An 18634-nucleotide genomic window follows, 5' to 3' on the forward strand; every position below is an offset into this window, starting at 1 on the left:
AAGTGGCAAGGCAAGGGTTAGAATCCAGGCAGTATGACTTACAGAGCCTATGTAGTAATCACAAAGCTATATCCTTTTCAAGTGTGGTAAGTTGTCTGATTCAGAACACAATGAGCCGTGGGCCATACCAGGAGCACAGGTGGGGAGGGAAAGTAGGAAGGTGGACCAGGATCCGAGATGCCCGAGTTGTGGAGTCAAAGTGAATTCAGATGTTGGAGAGGGGAAGGTATTTTAGGGAAAATCCAAAAACTCAAGTGGCCAAACACTTGTTCTGCAGGCATGATTCCTACAGGAGCATGAGGATAAAGTCAGAGGAACCAGGACCACAGAACCTATGATGAAGACTGAGACAAGAGCTATTGCAGGATCCTCTTCACTGACCATGAAGGTGGAGAACGGGTGAACTTGAAGACAGAATCAACAGGTGATTAAATGTGAGAATACTGATTTAGACTTCCAAGTGAGTTGCTGCCCCAGCAAACACAAGGAGTTGTCATCACTTTTTGGGGTGTGTAGTAAGAAGCAGTTTAGAAAGGGGGTAGACAAAAGATGACACACATTTTGTTTTGTCTGTTTTCCCGCCTTAATGAACCATTCAAAATTATGTGCACAATTTAACATCTCACCAGATCTTGTTTTATATCTAATCCAGGGCAGGTGATATTTAAGATTGTGGACTCCATTATTAGATTGCTTAAGTATGACACTCCGTTGTGCAACGTATTAGTTTCCTTAAACTCTATGTGTTTCTATTTTCTGTAACACACTATATAATGTGTCCTGGTTCCTATAGTTTACTTAATAGTGAAACTTTCCAATTGCCTTGCTATTTTTTCCAGGATAAATAATATGAGGGTATTTCAAAAAATGTGTGGAAAAATATAATGGAAAAGAAGTTTATTTTGGTGAAAAAAAATTTAACTCTATACATAGTTTTTTTCATAGTAAACACTTCCATGAACAGTTTGAAGGCCATATGTATATTTCCTGAACACCAGAACATGCCATGTATTTCCCATATTGTCCTCAGGCCTTATCATGTCCTTACTCAAGACTTGGTTTGTCACGGATATTCACTGTTGATATTCGGCCTGTGTTCTGAGTGAAGCTGTCTTTTACAAGAGACAGAGTGTTGATCCTAGGCTCCATCTGTTCTAATTTCACTGGGCTTTTCCATTCAAAATGTTTTTAGGGAATTCCCAATATCTGCAAGGCATGTTTGAGACAAGGATGAATCAGATTGGACAGCTGATGGCCCAGTGGAGGGGATAAGATGTGAATACAAATGACAGACACAAAGCAGGCCTCCTCAAGGCGGGAGGGGAAGCAGATGGTTAAGAGATTGTGTCTAGATTGGAGGTTAAAAAGGGTTTACTGGAAGAGAGTAGCTTTTTTAAGATTGATCATTCATTTGAAAGGCAGAGTTAGAGAGAGAGAGAGAGAGAGAGAGAGAGAGAGAGAGAAGGAGAAAGAAAGAAAACTAGAGAGAGAGAGAGAGAGAGAGAGAGGTCTTCCATCCACTGGTTCACTCCCCAAATGGCTGCAAACACTGCAGCTGGGCCTATCTGAAGCCAGGAGCCATGAACCTCTTCCAGGTCTCCCATGTAGGTGCAGGGACCCAAGGACTTGGGCCATCTTCTATTGCCTTCCCAGGCCATAGCAGAGAGCTGGATGGGAAGCAGAGCAGCCGGGAATCAAACCAGCACCCATGTGGGATGCCGGCACTGCATGTGGCAGCTCTATTTGCTAAGTCACAGTGCAGGCCCCAAGAGTGGGTTGAATTATACCTTAAGCATGGGTAATATCTGGCCCCATGGGGCTGAGGGACACAGGCATGGAAGGAAAGTTTACAAGCAGATCTGTGGGAGTATACCATGGGCAGGGGGACAGCGTAGCTTGACAAAGTTCCCCAGATGACTTAAACATGTGCTGTTCCCTCACTTCCACCCCATGAACCATTAGTGCTGGGGAAGAGAAGCCAACGAAGAATTTTAGACTATAGGTTTGGGAGCCCAAGTCTCAGTTTTGAAACATTACTCTGGCTACACTGTAGATGATGGAATGGAGGAATGGTGCAGAGTCTGCTAAAGTCTGCCCCAGAGAGGAGGCAGCTGAGGGCGGGAGAGGGAGGAGAAGGAGAAAGGGGAAGGGGCAGAAGGCGGCAGGTGGCAGGGAGAAGAGAGAGAAGAGAGGAGGGAGGGGAGAGGGCACAGGGAGAGGGGAAAGAGGAAGAGAGAGTGGAACGGTGCAGCTTTGGAAGGTCCAGGTTGATATCTGAGATAAGAGGTAGTGCTTGTCAATATGGGAATATAAGACTAGGTTGGGGAATAGGCAAACTTCTTTTCTATTATTGCTAAAAACTTCCTGGTCCATCTCTAATTTTCCTTTAAATTTCTTTTATTAAAAAAAAACTTTAGCAAACACTAAAAACTGGTCTCACTTATGGTGTACTAGGTGAGGTTCCAATACATGTATATATTACATAATACCTAATTAGGATTGATCATCTGTCTTCTCAAATAATACCTAATCAGGATTGATCATCTGTCTTCTCAAATATTTAACATTATGGTGGAAACTTTCATAAAATCCCATCATCTTACTTTTTATACAGAAATATATAGTCATTAACATTACCTATAGTAATTCTACTGTGCAATAGAATCCCAAACTTCTTACTCCTATTCAACTGTAACTTTGTTCAGATTTGTCAACCCTTCCTCATCCCTCCCCATTTGCCTCTCCAGTGTCTGGTAACCACTTCTGACTTCTATGGGATCAGCCTTTTTTATACTCTACAGATGACTGAGATCATGTGATACTTATCTTTCTGTGCTTGGTTTATTTCATTTACTATAACAACCTCCAGTTCATTCAATGAAATCTCTATCAAAATGCCAATGACAATTTCCACAGAACTAGAAAAAAAAAACTCTACTAAAATCTGTATGAAGGGGCCAGCACTGTAGTGCAGTGGGCTAAACCCCCTTCTGCAGTCTAGGCATCCCATATGGGTGCCAGTTCGAGTCCTGGCTGCTCTTCTTCAGATCCATCTCTCTACCATGGCCTGGGAAAGCAGTGGAAGACGGTCCAAGTTCTTGGGCCCCTGTACACATGTGGGAGATCCAGAAGAAATCCTGGCTCCTGGCTTCATATCAGTGCAGCTCCTGCTATTGTGGTCATTTGGGGAGTGAACAAGTGGATGGAAGACCTCTTTCTGTCTGTAATTCTACATCTCAAATAAATGGTTTTTTTTTTGACTTTATGAAGCTTAAAAAAAAAACACTCCTAACAGCCAAAATAGATTTGAGCAAAATGGAAAAAGCAGGAGGCCTTACACTACCTATCTTTAAAAATACATTGCAAAGCCACAGTATTTAAAACAACATGTGTTGGTATAAACACAAATCCTTATATCAGTGAAACAGGATAGAAAATCTAGAACAGAATTCATGCATCTACAGCAAACTTATCTTTGACAAAGGTACTAAGAACCTACATCTGGAAAAGAACAGTCTTTTCAATAAATGAGGGTGGAAAAATTGGATATCCACAAGCAAAATCATAAAGCTCGGCACTATCCCATCACGTACAAAAATCAGTCAAAATAGATTAAAGGCCCAAACATAGGACCTGAAACTTCTCTGAAACTGTTAGAAGAAAATACATTGGAAATGCTTCAGGAAGTGATTTTGATTTGACTATGAAAAGCCTGAGTGGTTTCCAAGGCAGATATCCAGGGATCGATGATGCACAGTAAGGGAGCTCTAGCAAGAGAAGCCTGAAACAGGAGACCCCACCTCTGCAGGCTGTTTCTGTCTTGAGGTCAGCAAGAACCAACAGGGAGTGTAAATACACACAATGGAGACGTGTGCCTATGGCACAGTGGCTGCCTGCACAGGACTGTCCTTGGATCTTCCTGGGGTGGGGGCTGTGGGATGACTTCACTGAGCAGTTAGTACTTGGGAGTCCTCCCGTCTGGGAGAACCTGGGGCTGAGCCTTAGAGAGTGATGGGAACTCTGCAGATGAAGAGAAATGTCAGGATACTTCATTCTAGGGAGATGGCACAGTACAGTAAAATGGGGGAAAAACAAGGGAGAGAGGAAAAGTGGAATCTGAATCTGGGTCATCTGTATCCTAGTCTAGGATTTTCTTATTTTCTAGGATTTGCTTCTTTTCATTCCAGTCTCCGTGGACTGACAGTTTGAAAGTTAGCAACATGGACTCTGGGGTCACAGAGCCTGAGTTTGTATCTCAAATCTGCCTAACACATTGGTCAACACATGTACACTTACAGAACTTCAGTTTCTTCTTCTCAAAAAAAAAAAAAAAAAAAGGTGTATTCAAAGACCATCTGTACTATGGTATAAGGAAGATTAACATCAGAATGTGGCACCAGCTTACATGGAATATGAACAAATTAGGCAAATGAGTGAGCACTGATTGCAACATGGCTATTAACATTAACGATGGGTTTGCAGCTGAATTGGTACAGTTGTTGCTCAGGTGTGAGATGAATATCCCCACTGATGTTATCATTTTTCAGCCAGGTACAAGGAATAAAGTCTATCCCAACCATTATTCCGTTTGATTTTCAAAACAGCCCCATGCCAGTGGCCACATCTTATACAAGAGAAAGCAAAGGCTGAGATTCATTAAGTTGCTTCTGCAAGGTTAACAGCCAATAAACAGGACTGCAACACTTTGGACCCAGTTGTTCTCATTCCCAGAAGGTATGGTTTTTGTCCATGGCTCTTGGCTTACAAGTCCCATACCCCAAGGCAGACCACAGAAATTCAGACAGTAGGATACAAGACCCTCCTTACTCCAGAGAGGTCCTGTTCCAAACCTTTGAGGAAGGATTGCTGAAGAATCTAGAATGCCTTGGTGAGTTTCTCAGTATATTAGCAATCATACCTATGCAGTGAAGTCTCCATAAATCAAAAAATGACAGTATTTGGGGAGCTTTTAGAGAGCTGAACATGTGGAGGTTTCTGGAGGAGGCATAGAAGCTCAATGAATGCCCAATCCCCCACACCCAGCCCTAACCATGTATCTGTATCCTTTGAAATACTCTTTTTAGTAAACCAGTAGATGTAATGAAGTGTTTCCCCAAGTGTGAGCCACTTTAGCAAACTAATTGAACCAAGGAGGGGGCTGTAGGAATTCTGGCACAGGTAAAACAACTGGGAGCTTGTGACTAATATCTAAAATAGGGGGGTAGATGCAGGCACTGAGGCGCTGCTGGTTAAGCCACCACTTGGGAAACTTTGAATCCCAGCTCTTTGACTTCTAAGACAGCTTCTTGCTAATGTACCTGGAAAGATAGAGGTTGACAGTCCAAGTATTTGGCTTCCTGTCTCCCAAGTGGAAGATGTGGATGGAGCTCATATCTCCTGGTTTGGGTCTGGTACAGTACCAGCTGTTGTGGGTATTTGGGGAGTAAGTTAGTGGGTGGAAGACCTCTGCACCTCTCTCTCCTTCTCTCTCTCTCTCTCTCTCTCTCTCTCTCTCTCTCTCTCTCTCTCTCTTCCTTTCACTCTTTCAAGTCAGTTAATCAATCACTCTATGAAAAGGGTTGTGGGTGGGATATGATGCTAGTTCCAGGTAGAGAGTGTCAGAATGGAATGGGATTAGCAATCAAGGTGTAGAATTGACCCCATGATTGCTGGTGGGGAGAAATTCCCACACATTTTGGAATTATGGAAGTCCGCCATGCTGATGGTTGTGGGTCGACAGCAGAGAAAAGACACTGTTTTTCCTACAAGATGCCTGCATCCATTATATTGGGAGCTACTGGAGGATAGTTGCCAATGAGAGAGAATCGATGCTTAACAAGAGATGCATCTGTATCTCAGAATACATGCTCATGTTTCAAACTTAAGACACCTTAAATACATTCTTAGAAAAGTTACTGTTTGGACATCAAGGCCAGTCACGGTTGACAGAATGTTGAGACCTGTATGAGGAAGAGCTAGGAGGGGATGAGATGGGTGTGGTTAGAACGATTTGTGGTACTGATTTGGAAAATATATTCCTAAAAGTTGCCCAGGTTTTCTTTAAAAAGTAAGAAGGGGTGGAGAGATCTAGATCAGTCCTGAGTGCTAAAGAATCTTGCTTCACAGGGCTGGCACAGTGGGTAAAGCTACCACCTGTGACACTGGCATCCCATATGGGCATCAGTTCATGTCCCAGCTGCTCTGCTTCCAATCCAGCTCTCTGCTAATGGCTTGGGAAAAGCAGCAGAAGATGGTCCAAGTACTTGGACCCTGCTTCCCACATGGGAGTCCTGAAGAAGTTCTTGCTCCTGGCTTTGGCCTGGCTCAGCCCTGAATGTTGTGCCATCTGTGGAATGAACCAGTGGATGGAAGATGAAGGGCAAGGAGAAGAACCAGGTAAGCTCTAACCAGGGGAGTGAGCCTAGCAGGCGTTTGACCTCTGAGAGCACCCAGATCCAGGAAGCATATGTGGCAGCTGAACAGATGTTGACACTAGGATCCTGAGCTATGGCAATTTGCCTACTGTTTTCATTTATGATCTTTGGCTTCTAGGTAGCTGTAGACAGCAATCTGGCCAGCAGGAAGTTAGTAAGAAACTCAATTGTCCCATGAAGTTTCTCCATATTTATCTAAGGTCTGAAGTCACAAGATAGGCACAGGCACGAAGGCATTCCCCATGCCCTTCGCTGTCCTTTGGGGCTGTCACTATGCCAGAAGACACTGCAAGTTAGTAGAACAAAGGCTAATGTTTAATTTCTCTCTTCCTCATTTTCCCTTCCTCTCTTCCCATCTCCTCTCCTTCCCCACACTCCTCTGTAACTTTTTCCTATCAAGTAGGCCAGCAAAATGTCTTGCTTTCTCCAAAAGATATTGTATATGTAAACAGTGATCAGCACCGTCTCTCTCCTCCCCTCAATGCCACGATGTCTGAATTTTGTCTCTTCACAAGAACATAACACCTATTGGTCGGATCGGGTGAACAGGTTTTATGGATATGAGGGATGACGGAAGACCTCAGAAGAGGTTAAAACCACACAAAAGACTCACTGTGTACTTGCTCCCACCCTGAAAACAGAAAGTCCTTTCCTCCCTCCCCCAAAATCACACGTTTCAGAAATAGCTGTTGAGAAGGAAGTGAAATTTCTTCACAAGCTCACAGATGATGGTGACGCGGGGTAAGCCAGGCTTTAGAAAGAGCAAAATTGGAAGAGCATATCTGACTTACAAATCCCAGGGAAAGAATAAGAAAATTTCAGGTCTATCAGAGAGGTATTCAGTGCTGTTACAATTGGCTCCCTTTTCCAGGTGGACAATCCCACCTGTTTCTAGTACATCTACGGCACTAAGAAACATGGCAATGGTCTCACATGTGCAATGTGCTCACTGCTCCCAGAGAAATTAAAACTCACATGCCACCTCAGATAACAGCAGCTTCCCAGTCACTGAGACATTAAACGTGCCATGCTTTATCAATGATAATGATGATATGACGAACAGTGCTGTTGCTAATCCTTTCAGGGCCTCTCATACCCAGTGTTAACATAATACCTTCTCTTTCCCTTACTCTCTCCAACCCCCAATCAGAGACCAGATGAAAACATTAACTCTTAAGTCACTCTTCTGGGAGCTTGAGAAAAGGAGTGATCCTATTGGACAAAAGTTGTCAAGAAAGGATAAGGTCCCAATTATAAGATATCCTGGCCAGAAGGAACTCTGGCTGATTCAAAACAGAACCATGGGATAGACACATGGGGACCTTCCAGCAGCTACACGGCCAAGAAAAATCTGATTGCATGTGTAGTAGGAACCCCAGCATTTGGGAGTCATGGAGGACTGGAAATGGGCAGACTGCTTTTTAGTTTTTTCCAATCTTCTGCATTAATATTTATGCAGCTTCTACAGCAGAAGCTGGGAGTAGTTTTTGGCACACTCTGTCTCTTTGGCATACTTTCTCTGGTGGGGAACAAATTTCATGTGTGCTTTTCATCCTACCCATGGAAACAAGTCCCTAGCCCTTGTTCCTGGGGCTGCCCTGAAATCTGTGCGTAACCAAGCCCAGAGCCTCAGGTTCAGGAATTAGTTTATTTAATGATGTAGGAGGTTCTTTCCAGGGAGTGTAGGGCATGTGAAGCACATACTGTTGTTATGTGGGTAAATGCTTGCTTTGCTCTAGCAGACTGGGCAGTGGAAAGGCCGGAGCTCTGGAAACAAAACTGAGAATATACAGAGATGGGAAGTCGGTGTGGCTCCCTGGTGGCAGGCAGGGCCTCAGGAGAGCTGGTCAGTGGGACTCCCTACTTAGAGGAATAAGGAATGCACCCTAGGGATGGTGAGAGCTGACAGTCATCCTGTTTATTTCCTTCTACTCCCTGTAATTCCCTTGTGTTACCCTCAAACTTTGTGAACATTTCTTAAACCAGAAGATGCTGGCATAGTGATCTTGGGAATAAAGGAGGAATCTCCACCCTCTGCTGTCTTGGGCAATGAAATTTGAAAAACACACAGACAATATTAGAAAACACATAAGCTGGCCAGATATGCCCAGGGAGATACTCTGTCAAAAAGGGATGAACAGCCACAACCCAAGTGGGGAGGTTTTGCAGGACACAGAGGAGGAAGGAGCCTGGGATGGGAGAGTCCCTTGAGACTCTCACCTCACTGGTGACTCTGTTGTGCAGAGACAACTTGGGATGCTACTACTTGACCAATGGAAATTAGGAACAAATGGGTGTGAGAAAGATGAAGCATCACTTTTCTGCAAGGGTATTTCTGGACTCATGTTCCTGGGCTTGCTCAGTGGTCTTGATGATACGATCAACCACAAAAGAGCAGTTAACTCCAAGACGAGTCATTCCACAGTACACAGGATCCCAAAGCATTTAACAGTGGCCCAGTCATAGGGATCCTTGGCCCCATAACAAAGTGGCCCTCTCAGGGCCACTCACCAGTCTGGTAGCACACACCTTTCAGACACCAAGCCCTGGTCACACAGCAGTGTTGGGGTCAGCTGGGGTCAGGGCAGGGCAGAGACTCACCTCCTCTTGATGGTAAGCATCACGCCTAGGAGAATGATGATGAACATGAGGAGGCCAGCGATCACACCAGCCATCTTCACGGTGTTGTCCACCTGCTTTTCCGGCTCCACGGTATTAGAATTCTGGGTGGAGGCACCTTGAATGGGAAGAGAGGGAGAAAGATGCTGAAAAGGCTCACATAATGTGACTATCAAATGACCATGACAACAGCTTCATGTAATGAGGGATAACTAAATGCACTGTACTAAGAACATTCTACACATTTCTCTACTCAATCCCTTTTCAGGGTTAATTTCTTGTGAGGTCAGGGTTATTATTGGATTCTTTTGCAAATGAAGAAACGGACATGCAGAGAAATTAAATGCCTTGTCCAGGGTAACTTCTGGGTTGGAACATCCTTTTCCTCTAGGATCAACCATGTAGAGTTCTTGGGTACATGGAATTATTTCTAAACCTACTTTGTTCTTTCAGGTGAATGGTAGAAGTGAGTTGTTAAGGCACTGGATTTTTAAAGAGAGAAAGAATGTGTTGTTCCTTTTATAAATGGTAAGGTGAAAATTTAGACTATTAAAGGAAATTGCTTGGAGTTAGAAAATACTTACAACTGATTATCTCCATTTTTGGCATTAAATACTAATGCTACAAGTTCTACCAAGTCCTTATTCATTGACTCATTTCTGGGTAGAGGAAGGCAGGGAGGGAACCGGCAACATCACCTACTCTCAGCACTGTGCTGGGTGACTTCATGAGTCTAGTTTGGTCAGTCCTCCCAACAAGCATTCCCAAAGGTAGATATTGATTTCTCTATTTTTACAGATGAGAAAACCAAAGGAAGCTGGTAAAGGTCACATGGTTGATAAAGGTTCAGGGCAGGCTTTCCCAGGAGCTTTGACATCAAGTTTGGGCATTAATGGTCAGGAGCCCTACTTCAACTTTCCAGTCTCATAGTCCCTCTAATCCCCTTTTCTTTAAATAACCATTTTGCTTATGCCATAGCAGCAGAAGAATATGGACAACAAATGTGCAAGCCCAGCCTCTCTGTGCTATGTGGCAGGGAGTTGAGGCAACTTCTCATTTCAGACATTCTAGAGAGCAATCCCCAGCTGAGCAGTACCCTACACGCATTTCCTCTGCTGCTCTTCTTCTCCCAAATAGTGCCATATTTGTGTGAAGCACTGGAAAGCCCAAAGCATCCTTTCCCTTTCCCTTTCCCCTTCCCATCTCAGCTTTTCTGACACATCAGCTCCAGCCCATCTTCCGGCAGCTGACACACCTCTCTGTCGTCCATGCCCCTGGGAGAGTCACTCCATCTGTCTCTCTCTTTTCTCCCTCCTCCCTCCCTCCCCACTATCTCTCCCATAAATGCTGATTACACTTTATAACATTTTGCACATATCCCTCAGTATCTCTAAGCACAAAATACCCATGTTATTTTTCTTTTCCACACTTGTCTCCTCCAGTTGTCTTCAAGCTCCTCAGAGGCAAGATTATGCCTCATTTATCTTTGCTTTCCCATGTTAGCACAGAACTAGACTGGTAATAGGACCTCCCTAAGTGTTTGTGGTTGTTTAGCTAAGGGGTGATGTCTCTGCTTACCCACATTCGTTCTCATGGAACCGAAGTGAGTTTTCTCCTTTGATTCCAGTCGTGGGTTCGCAGAACTCAACTGAAACTTGAGTTGAATGGATCCAAATACCCAACGCACACTACAGCTCTGGTTTTCCAAACTTGCTAAGGTTTAAGAACAGTGCTCCAGCCCAGGGACGCAGCCCTTTCTTTTTGCTGAAGAGTATCCAGTATTTCCTCTCTGAGTACTTTCCCCAACTTGCTGTAACTTGAGTTTACTCAGCCAAGTCTCCCTATTGAGACAGTCAGGCTCCAGGGACAGGGAGTGTGCCCTGCTCATCTTTTTGATGATTGTGTCCAGCACAGGCCTCCCTCCTCAGAACTGTGGCTGAACAGATGATTAAGAAATGATTAAAGGTGAGTGAACCATAACTGTATACCTCATTTATTCTTTCAATCATTTTTTATTTTGTCATTGAGCATCCACTATACTGCCAGGTCAGAGGCCTTCCTCCTACAGGACCAGCGGATGAGGGGCTTTTATTTACTCCTTTCACCAGCTAAAGGCAAGACCGATTCTTTAAATCCTAGGGCTGTCTGAACAGGGTCTGCTGACTTACAGCCTAGCGGAGTTAGCCAAATACCACGTTAGCAGGGCTGGTTTGACATGCCAGAGTTAGGGCTGGTCCATGGAGCTCTGATATAGCACCCATCTCCCACTTTGGGGGACATGAGATACAGCTAAGCATAAGATATGCACCAAGCATAAGGGTTGCAGAGCACTCAGAGAAAAGTTTCCTCAATACTGACCGAGTCGTCTTTGGGTTTGCAGGAAGGGTTGATTCTGGGGCATTTGCTCAGTGGCATAGGATTTACTTAGTGCCTGCCACAAGGTTGTGTTTTAGAGGTTGGGAGTATACAGGCAAAGGGCCCTAGGGAGAATTTTCTCACTCTCTGAACATTCTCACCAGTGTGTGGTCTGATGAAACTCACACTTCATTCCCTCAGTAAATAATCACAGGCATTTGGTGATGCAATGGTGGGCGAAATCACGCATAGTTCTTGACATTAAAATGTTTACAGCAGTGGGAGTTGGGACTAGGGAGATAGAATTAATAAAGCAGCAACAATAGCAAACTTCTGACTGTGTTAGGAGTTTGAACATAGTGGTGCAAGACACTTAGAAAGGGCCTAACAGGGAAATGAATCACAGCTGAGAGGAAGTGGCCAGTAGGGTGAGCTCTAAGGCTGTAGCTAGACAAAGCGAGCGTGGAGAAGCAGGCACGTGAGAGCAGCGGAGGAAGCAAGGAGCTCACCGCATTCAAGAAATGCAAGAAATGTAGTATCATGAGAGTGACGAGGCAAAGAGAACAGCTTTTGCAAAAAGGTGGAGAGGGCAACGGACCAAGTCTTCACAAGGCACTCTAAGCCAAAATGAAAGTTTTTGCTCTCTGGGACAAAAAATCACAAATATTTAAGCGGTATTCAAGAAGGGATGATGTGGTCAGATCTGTATTTCCAACAGGTCATTCCCGCTTTAACATGGGACCACAGTGGACCGGGGAGATGGGTTTTGAAATCACTGCAGACACCAAGGTGGGAAATGATAGTTGCTTAGACTCAGGTGATGGCAGTGGAGAGAGATCTGATAAAAGAGATAATTAATTACCTGAAGTAAATGTAACAGATATAAAATTTCTTGATTTGATAATTAAACACCCAAAAATAATGGTGAAAGAACTGTTGAGGATGACTGTAAGTATTCAGTTTGATTACAGGGTAGATGATAATACTGTTTATGGGTTCCAGAAACAATGGAAACATAATAGCCTTAGCGAGAGAAATGTGTGTTTGGGGCAATTTGAACCTAAATGATACTCCAGAAAATCAGGTGGTTAAAAATGCAAGACTGGAGCTCTGAAGTTTGGGCTGCAGGTAAAAATGTGTGATTCACAAGCACATAGATGGGATCTGAAGCATAGGAGTTGATGACGTCACTGGAAAGAATAAAGAGTGACACAGGAAGCAGACCTAGACCACAGACTCGAGGGGTTCCAATACTTAGTGGGTGGGTGGAGGAAGCTAACCCTGCATAGGAGGAGCAGCCAGACAGCTAAGAAGAAAACAGGAGAGTGCAGTGTCCTGGAGCCAATAAAAGAGAAAGCTTCAAGGAGGGCTGATGAACAATGATGACTGATATATCTACACTAGAATCAAGACCCATACTCAAAGAAAAATGAAGATCTTAGACGAGTATGGGAAAACACTTCTCAACGGATTCCAATATGTTCCTCAATAGAAGTGCTTTCAACAGTGACGTGAATCATCAATGGAACGCACTTGAGGACCACAGAGGAACATCCAGGGGATGCAGACAGGCTATCAACTCAATGACTTCAGCTAACAGGCATCCGAGCTAAAACCACAGACTCGACACAGTGAGGTTATCAGGAGGAATCGTGCTTGACTGGTCCAACCAGGCTGCAGATACTAGAACATGAGCATGCCCTTGTGAGACCTGGTAAATCCAACGTTCACTTCAGCATACCCTTTAAAGGAGTTTGCTCTTTTCCTAGCTCCAGGCCACTGTGTCAGTGTGCTACTTTTCTACTGCTGCATATGGAAACGTGGTTTCCTTGAAGCTTGCTCTCCTCCATCACTATTAGCTCTGTCCATAGGGCCCAATTGCACGTTTTGTCTCTCCATTGGCCCCTTCCATTCAACCAACCAACCACCCCAGTTGACTTCCCCTAAGCATTGCTGAGGCCCAACAAGACAAGCACTGCTCTGCTCTGCACTGGTCACTCTGGTGAGTCTTTGTCCAGTTGTGAATATGGGCCAACAGTGTAGCACTTCACCAAGGGCTGGTGTAATGACGAGAATATTAACATTACCTAGGAGCTTATTAAAATGCAGAATCTTGAGCTTTTTCCCAGAACTACTGCATCAGCAGTTGCATTTTAACAAGGTCTCTACATGATTTAGGTTCATACTGAAGTCTAGAGATCACTGACTTTGATGGTCAGTTAGAATCAGGATTTTTCAGTCCAGAGAAGAGAAAATTCAGATGAGACCCAATTCTTGCTCTCAAATAGCTAACAGGCCATTGTGGAAGATGAAATATACTTGGTCCCTTTAATTTCAAAGTTTATAGCTGATATCAATGGATAGAAGGTACAGCAGGTAGATTAGGGGCCAAGAAAATAAAGTTTTAATGTGGAAGAACTGCCCAGCTTTGTCAAGGGCCAGATCCTTTCAATACAACAACGTGATGTAGAGAGAGCATGAAAACTTTCATGGTTCCTATTTTAAATATTTATTTATTTTTGCAAGGCACAGTGACACAGAGAGAAGGACAGTGAGAGAGAGATAGAGTGGGAGAGAAACTGAGACCTTCCATTTGCTGGTTAACTTCCCAAATGCCCACAACTACTCGGGCTGGGAAATGCCCAAACAAGGATCCGGGAACTTCATCTGGGTCTCCTAGGTGTGTGGCAGGGACCCAAGTTCTGGGGCCATCATCTGCTGCCTCCCATTCACATTAGCAGGAAACTAGATGGAGAGCAGAGGTAGAACTCCAACAGGAGCATTTCACAGGGGATGTAGGTATTCCAAGCAGTGCCTTAACTCCCTTTGCCACAATGCTTGTCCTTGAATCTTCCTTTTTACTTGGACTCCCTACCTGTTCCAGCTTATTTGGCACCCTGGATACTTAATTAAGCCCTCAACATATCACATTCAAGATGATGACCTTGCTTTGCCTGCTGACATTCCTTCCCCACCTCAACTTGGTTCCCTTTGATTCCAGTAATACACATGCTCCTGGTGTAAGGGATTCTCTCTTGTCTTCTTCAGAGACATGGGATTCTTAGCCTGTCCCCCTCCCAAGTTACAAAGGCAGGGCGATATGGCAGTGACAATGAAAGGAGCTGTCCAGGAACTTAGTGTATTCTCAGTCAAGCAGTAGGGACCATGTAACTTCTTGTACCACATTTGAGATGCTGTGGTTTTATGAGACTGGTCAAAAGTAATGGTTTCAAACCAGAATCATGTGAGCTTGAACCCAGATGCCATTGCTAACTGGCTGTGTGACTTTGACCAAATCTGTGATTTGTCATTTTCTTTTGCAAAATAGGCAGGAAATGCTAAGTTCACAGGGATTTTCTAAGAATCAAATGCAATAATGGAGGTGAAAATGCTTGAAGAACTCTGAGGAATTGACATGAGCTTGGAATTGGTGCCAGGGTGAATAAGATTTAATGTGTCTTTGAACTCTTGGGTGATGCCTCCTTGCAACCTGCTGCCTGAGTTCATCCAGCCCTTAGGAAAAAGGTAAGCAGAGACCCTAGAGTTACACACTTAACAGCCCTCAAACGGGCAAGGTCTGTATCAGGCTTACATCGGGATGACTTAATGGCAGCAATAACATAATTTGGCAACAAGGGATTAATGGTTCATTCTCAAAGTATTCTCACTGGCAATAGGCTTGATTCTGTAGCTTTACTTTAGAGAATTTTCCCTGTAAAGAGATGGAGCAAAAATAGAAGTCACAGATAAAGAACATGTAATTGCAACTGATAAAACCTAGTAAATCCCAATAGATGTATAGCCTGTGCTGGTGATTATTGTTGATGGTAAAGAAAGGAAGTTGGCTCCCTGGGACCCAACTCCTAAATGCTGCACTCTTTAAAACATATAGTGGCTTCTCAGCTATCCAAGGGTATATTATCCCCACTGTCACTTATCTAAGGAAAATCCTGTGCTGGCAGTTTACCTCTGTCTACTTAGTGACTTCTTTTGTTGAAGAATTCCTTTGTCTTTACATGTATCTGGAATCTGGAGGAGAAAACCTTTGAAGCCCTGACTCTGAGCTGCTATGTCTATGCCAGTGAAGGTTTTAAACATTAAGCATCTCTGGTTATGGGGGTGTTGCCAAGTGAGAGACACCTGAGAAGAGATGAGGAAGCTGGGCAACTTCCTGGTTCTGCTAAAGTTAGGTATGCACCATAGACCTTCTTGCTTTGGTGGGAAGTGATTTCTCAGAATGGTATTCTGTTTTTAAGATGGAATGGAATTGAAATCCAAGACAGGAAAGAAACTGGTAGAAGAGCATCTGGATCTTTCATTAGATTCAAGCCTCTAGACTTCATAAATTGCATCCCAAGGCAATAAGAGTATTTGTAATTGTGATCATGAAGTACTTTGGCAGTCTTTGAGGATTGAAATTGTAGTGAACAGGAGGGAAGCAAGAGGCCTGGGGAGAAACAAATGCTGTTGTTGACTTTTTTGTAACAACAAAAAAGGTGTATTACAGATATTTTACACTACTGTGATGTTGACATGGGGAAAAAAGTACATGGACTGGATGACTGAATTATATTTTTTTCCTTTACAACTTCAAAAAGGAAGGGAAAATCACTGAAATGCAGCACAGGAATAGCAGTTAGCAGTCAATCAGGGAAGGGGAAGCCACTTCAAACATGGAGCAAATTTACTAGAGAATTGGTACCCAGGGATCAGGAGATAATGGTGATGTAATCCACCAGACAGTAATTTCTGGAAGCAAAGCTCAGACTGGAAAGACAAAGAGAGGTGGTGGGGTTATCAGATCCTAGAGGTAGGGGTTACCCCACAGAGCATAGGACTCCAGTATACATACTGAAGGAACTGGAACCATAGATGCCAAAGAAGGATCTGAGGCTGAGAGAGACAGGGTCGCCTATTTATCTTTCCCATTGACTAAACCCAGAAGCCAGCTGACCTCGGGGTCCAGAAAATCCATTTTCAGGGGTTACCTCCATGTGTCTGTAGAGTAGGGTAACCATGAAACATGGAAGAAACCACATGGGCCAAGGGCCATCATGGGTTTGCTATGAACAGGTGATGGTAGACTTGCCTCTTTACCACTTAAGACATCATTTGTTCATTTTCATTTTATTTTAGAGAGAGGGAGAGGGAGAGTGGGAGGGAGGGAAAGGGAGAAGGAGAGGGGGCAAAGGAAGAGGAGGAGGGGGAGAGAGGAGGGGGAAAGGGAGAGGAGGAGGGAGAGGGAAATTCTACCTGCTGATTTGCTTCCCGAATATCCACAAACAGACCAGGTTGGGCTAGGAGGAAGTCGGAAGCTCAGTGCTCACTCAACGTCTCCATGTGGGTGTCAGGCACCTAACTACTCAAGCCATCACCTCCTACCTCCCAGAATGTGTATCAATAGGGAGCTGGAATTGAAAGTGATACTAAGGATTGAATCCGGTATTCTGCTATGAGATACAGGTGTCCCAAGTGGCACCTTAACTGCTGTACCAAACACTCACTCCACTTTTGCCACCTTTGAGAGGTGTCTAAACTTGTAAATCAGGGGGAGTATTGAACACTGAGCCTTGACTTCAGCAAAGTCAAGACCAACATGGAGAAAATTGGGGCTGCCTTTAAGACAGTTGGAGTTAAACTGGATTTTTCCAGAAGATGGCTTCAGAAGGGTCAAGGTACCTGACCCCTATGCAAAACACTAATATAATTAATGAAGAATTAACTTAGTTAGGGCTTTCACTACAATGCAGGCTTCCATTTAAAACTCTCTACCTATTTCTTCCAACCCCTACTATAACCCTATGAAGCAGGTTCTATCATAGTCACTGCAGAGATGGGGAGAGGCAGGATCAAAGAGACAAACAAACAGTAGTGACAGCAGAGCTGGGATGTGGACTGTGGAGATCTGGTATAGAATTGCTTCTCTTTAAACTGCTATACAACTCTGCTGTCTCTCTAGTAAACAGAAGGAGAGACTGCTCAGAGAGAAGTGAGCTCATCTTTTCCCTGGAAGGAAGAAGCAAGCTACTACTGAGGAGATGTAGAATCTTATCTCAACCAGCCAGATAAAAACACGTTTGTATTTCTACCTGTCCCTGCTGACTTTGCCACCTTCTGTACCATGCAGTTCCATTTCATATTCACCTTTCTTAAAGATTATCTCCCACCATGCCCTCCCACCAACATATCATATCCTAATATCTAAAGGATTGATGAACATGTCATGTGAATCTTATTATATGGGCCAAATTATACAGACTTTGTTCAGGTGATATTTAAACTTGACCTTTTTAACTTAAGTTCTCTCATCCTTTTCATTTTCCTTGTATATCAACCACCGTCTCAACTCCTTAATACATTGAATTTAGTTTTACTATTAATCCCTGGGCTTTTTCTATAATACCTTTCTTGATATTTAGCCACCAAGCATCTCATATAATTCCATAGGGAGGCCAGGCTTGCTCAAGTTTAGGTGGCTGTTTTCTGCTTTATTTGCAATACTCCTCCTTTGATCTCACTGTGACTAATTTTTTAAAATGCCGACTACCTCTTCCCAGCCTCAGATCAGTGCCTCCCTCACCAGATCTGGTTGATAATGGAGTACTTGAGAGAGATTATTCCATCATTCTTTTAAGTGACATCACCTAGAATGTTTCTCAAGTAATAAATAAATTGCCTCAATTCATCATATGACAGTAATTGCTTTTAGCCAAGATTTAACTTGGAGTCAATGTCAAGTAGCTAGAAAACACTACAGAGATACAGGTTTTTCAAAGATAGCTGTACCCTTGCTATAAAAAACCATTTAATAAGTACGAAGTTAACTGTAAAGAAGATGCACATTTCTAATATTCCAGACTCCCTCAATATTACCCAGCCAGTCCTAAAGGTTTAGAATTGACTTCACTACGGCCTGTACAACTAAATCTGCTACATATTGCTGACAGAAGGTGCCCTCGTTTTCAGCCTTAAATGGAGGTTAGCACCCTGTGAGATGGGAATAGCTTTAATTGATTGTTTGAAAGCACTCTGGCCACTCAAATAAATTGTTCCTCAAGTGCTGATTTTGCTTGGTCCCATGCATCTCTTGCAGTTGTGTTTCTGGGTGGACCTTGTTTTGCACAGTGAATGTTCGGTGTAGGTCAAATTCTAATTCAGTCTGTCATGCCGCACACACTAGGAAAGATGACTGCATGAGGCCTTTATGGAGGGTCTCTTCTGACTTC

General features: G+C 43.6%; 1 protein-coding gene across 1 annotated transcript in view; it reads right to left on the reverse strand.

Annotated features, from left to right (window-relative positions):
• PTPRT (protein tyrosine phosphatase receptor type T) overlaps positions 1 to 18634 on the reverse strand; it is a 787789-nt gene that overhangs the window by 153286 nt on the left and 615869 nt on the right. Inside the window, exon 13 of the mRNA XM_062202558.1 lies at positions 9036 to 9171. Within this exon, the coding sequence (XP_062058542.1) occupies positions 9036 to 9171 (136 nt within the window). The remainder of the gene's footprint in view (positions 1 to 9035; positions 9172 to 18634) is intronic.

Source organism: Lepus europaeus, chromosome 10, assembly GCF_033115175.1.
Source record: "Lepus europaeus isolate LE1 chromosome 10, mLepTim1.pri, whole genome shotgun sequence".
Taxonomy (NCBI): domain Eukaryota; kingdom Metazoa; phylum Chordata; class Mammalia; order Lagomorpha; family Leporidae; genus Lepus; species Lepus europaeus.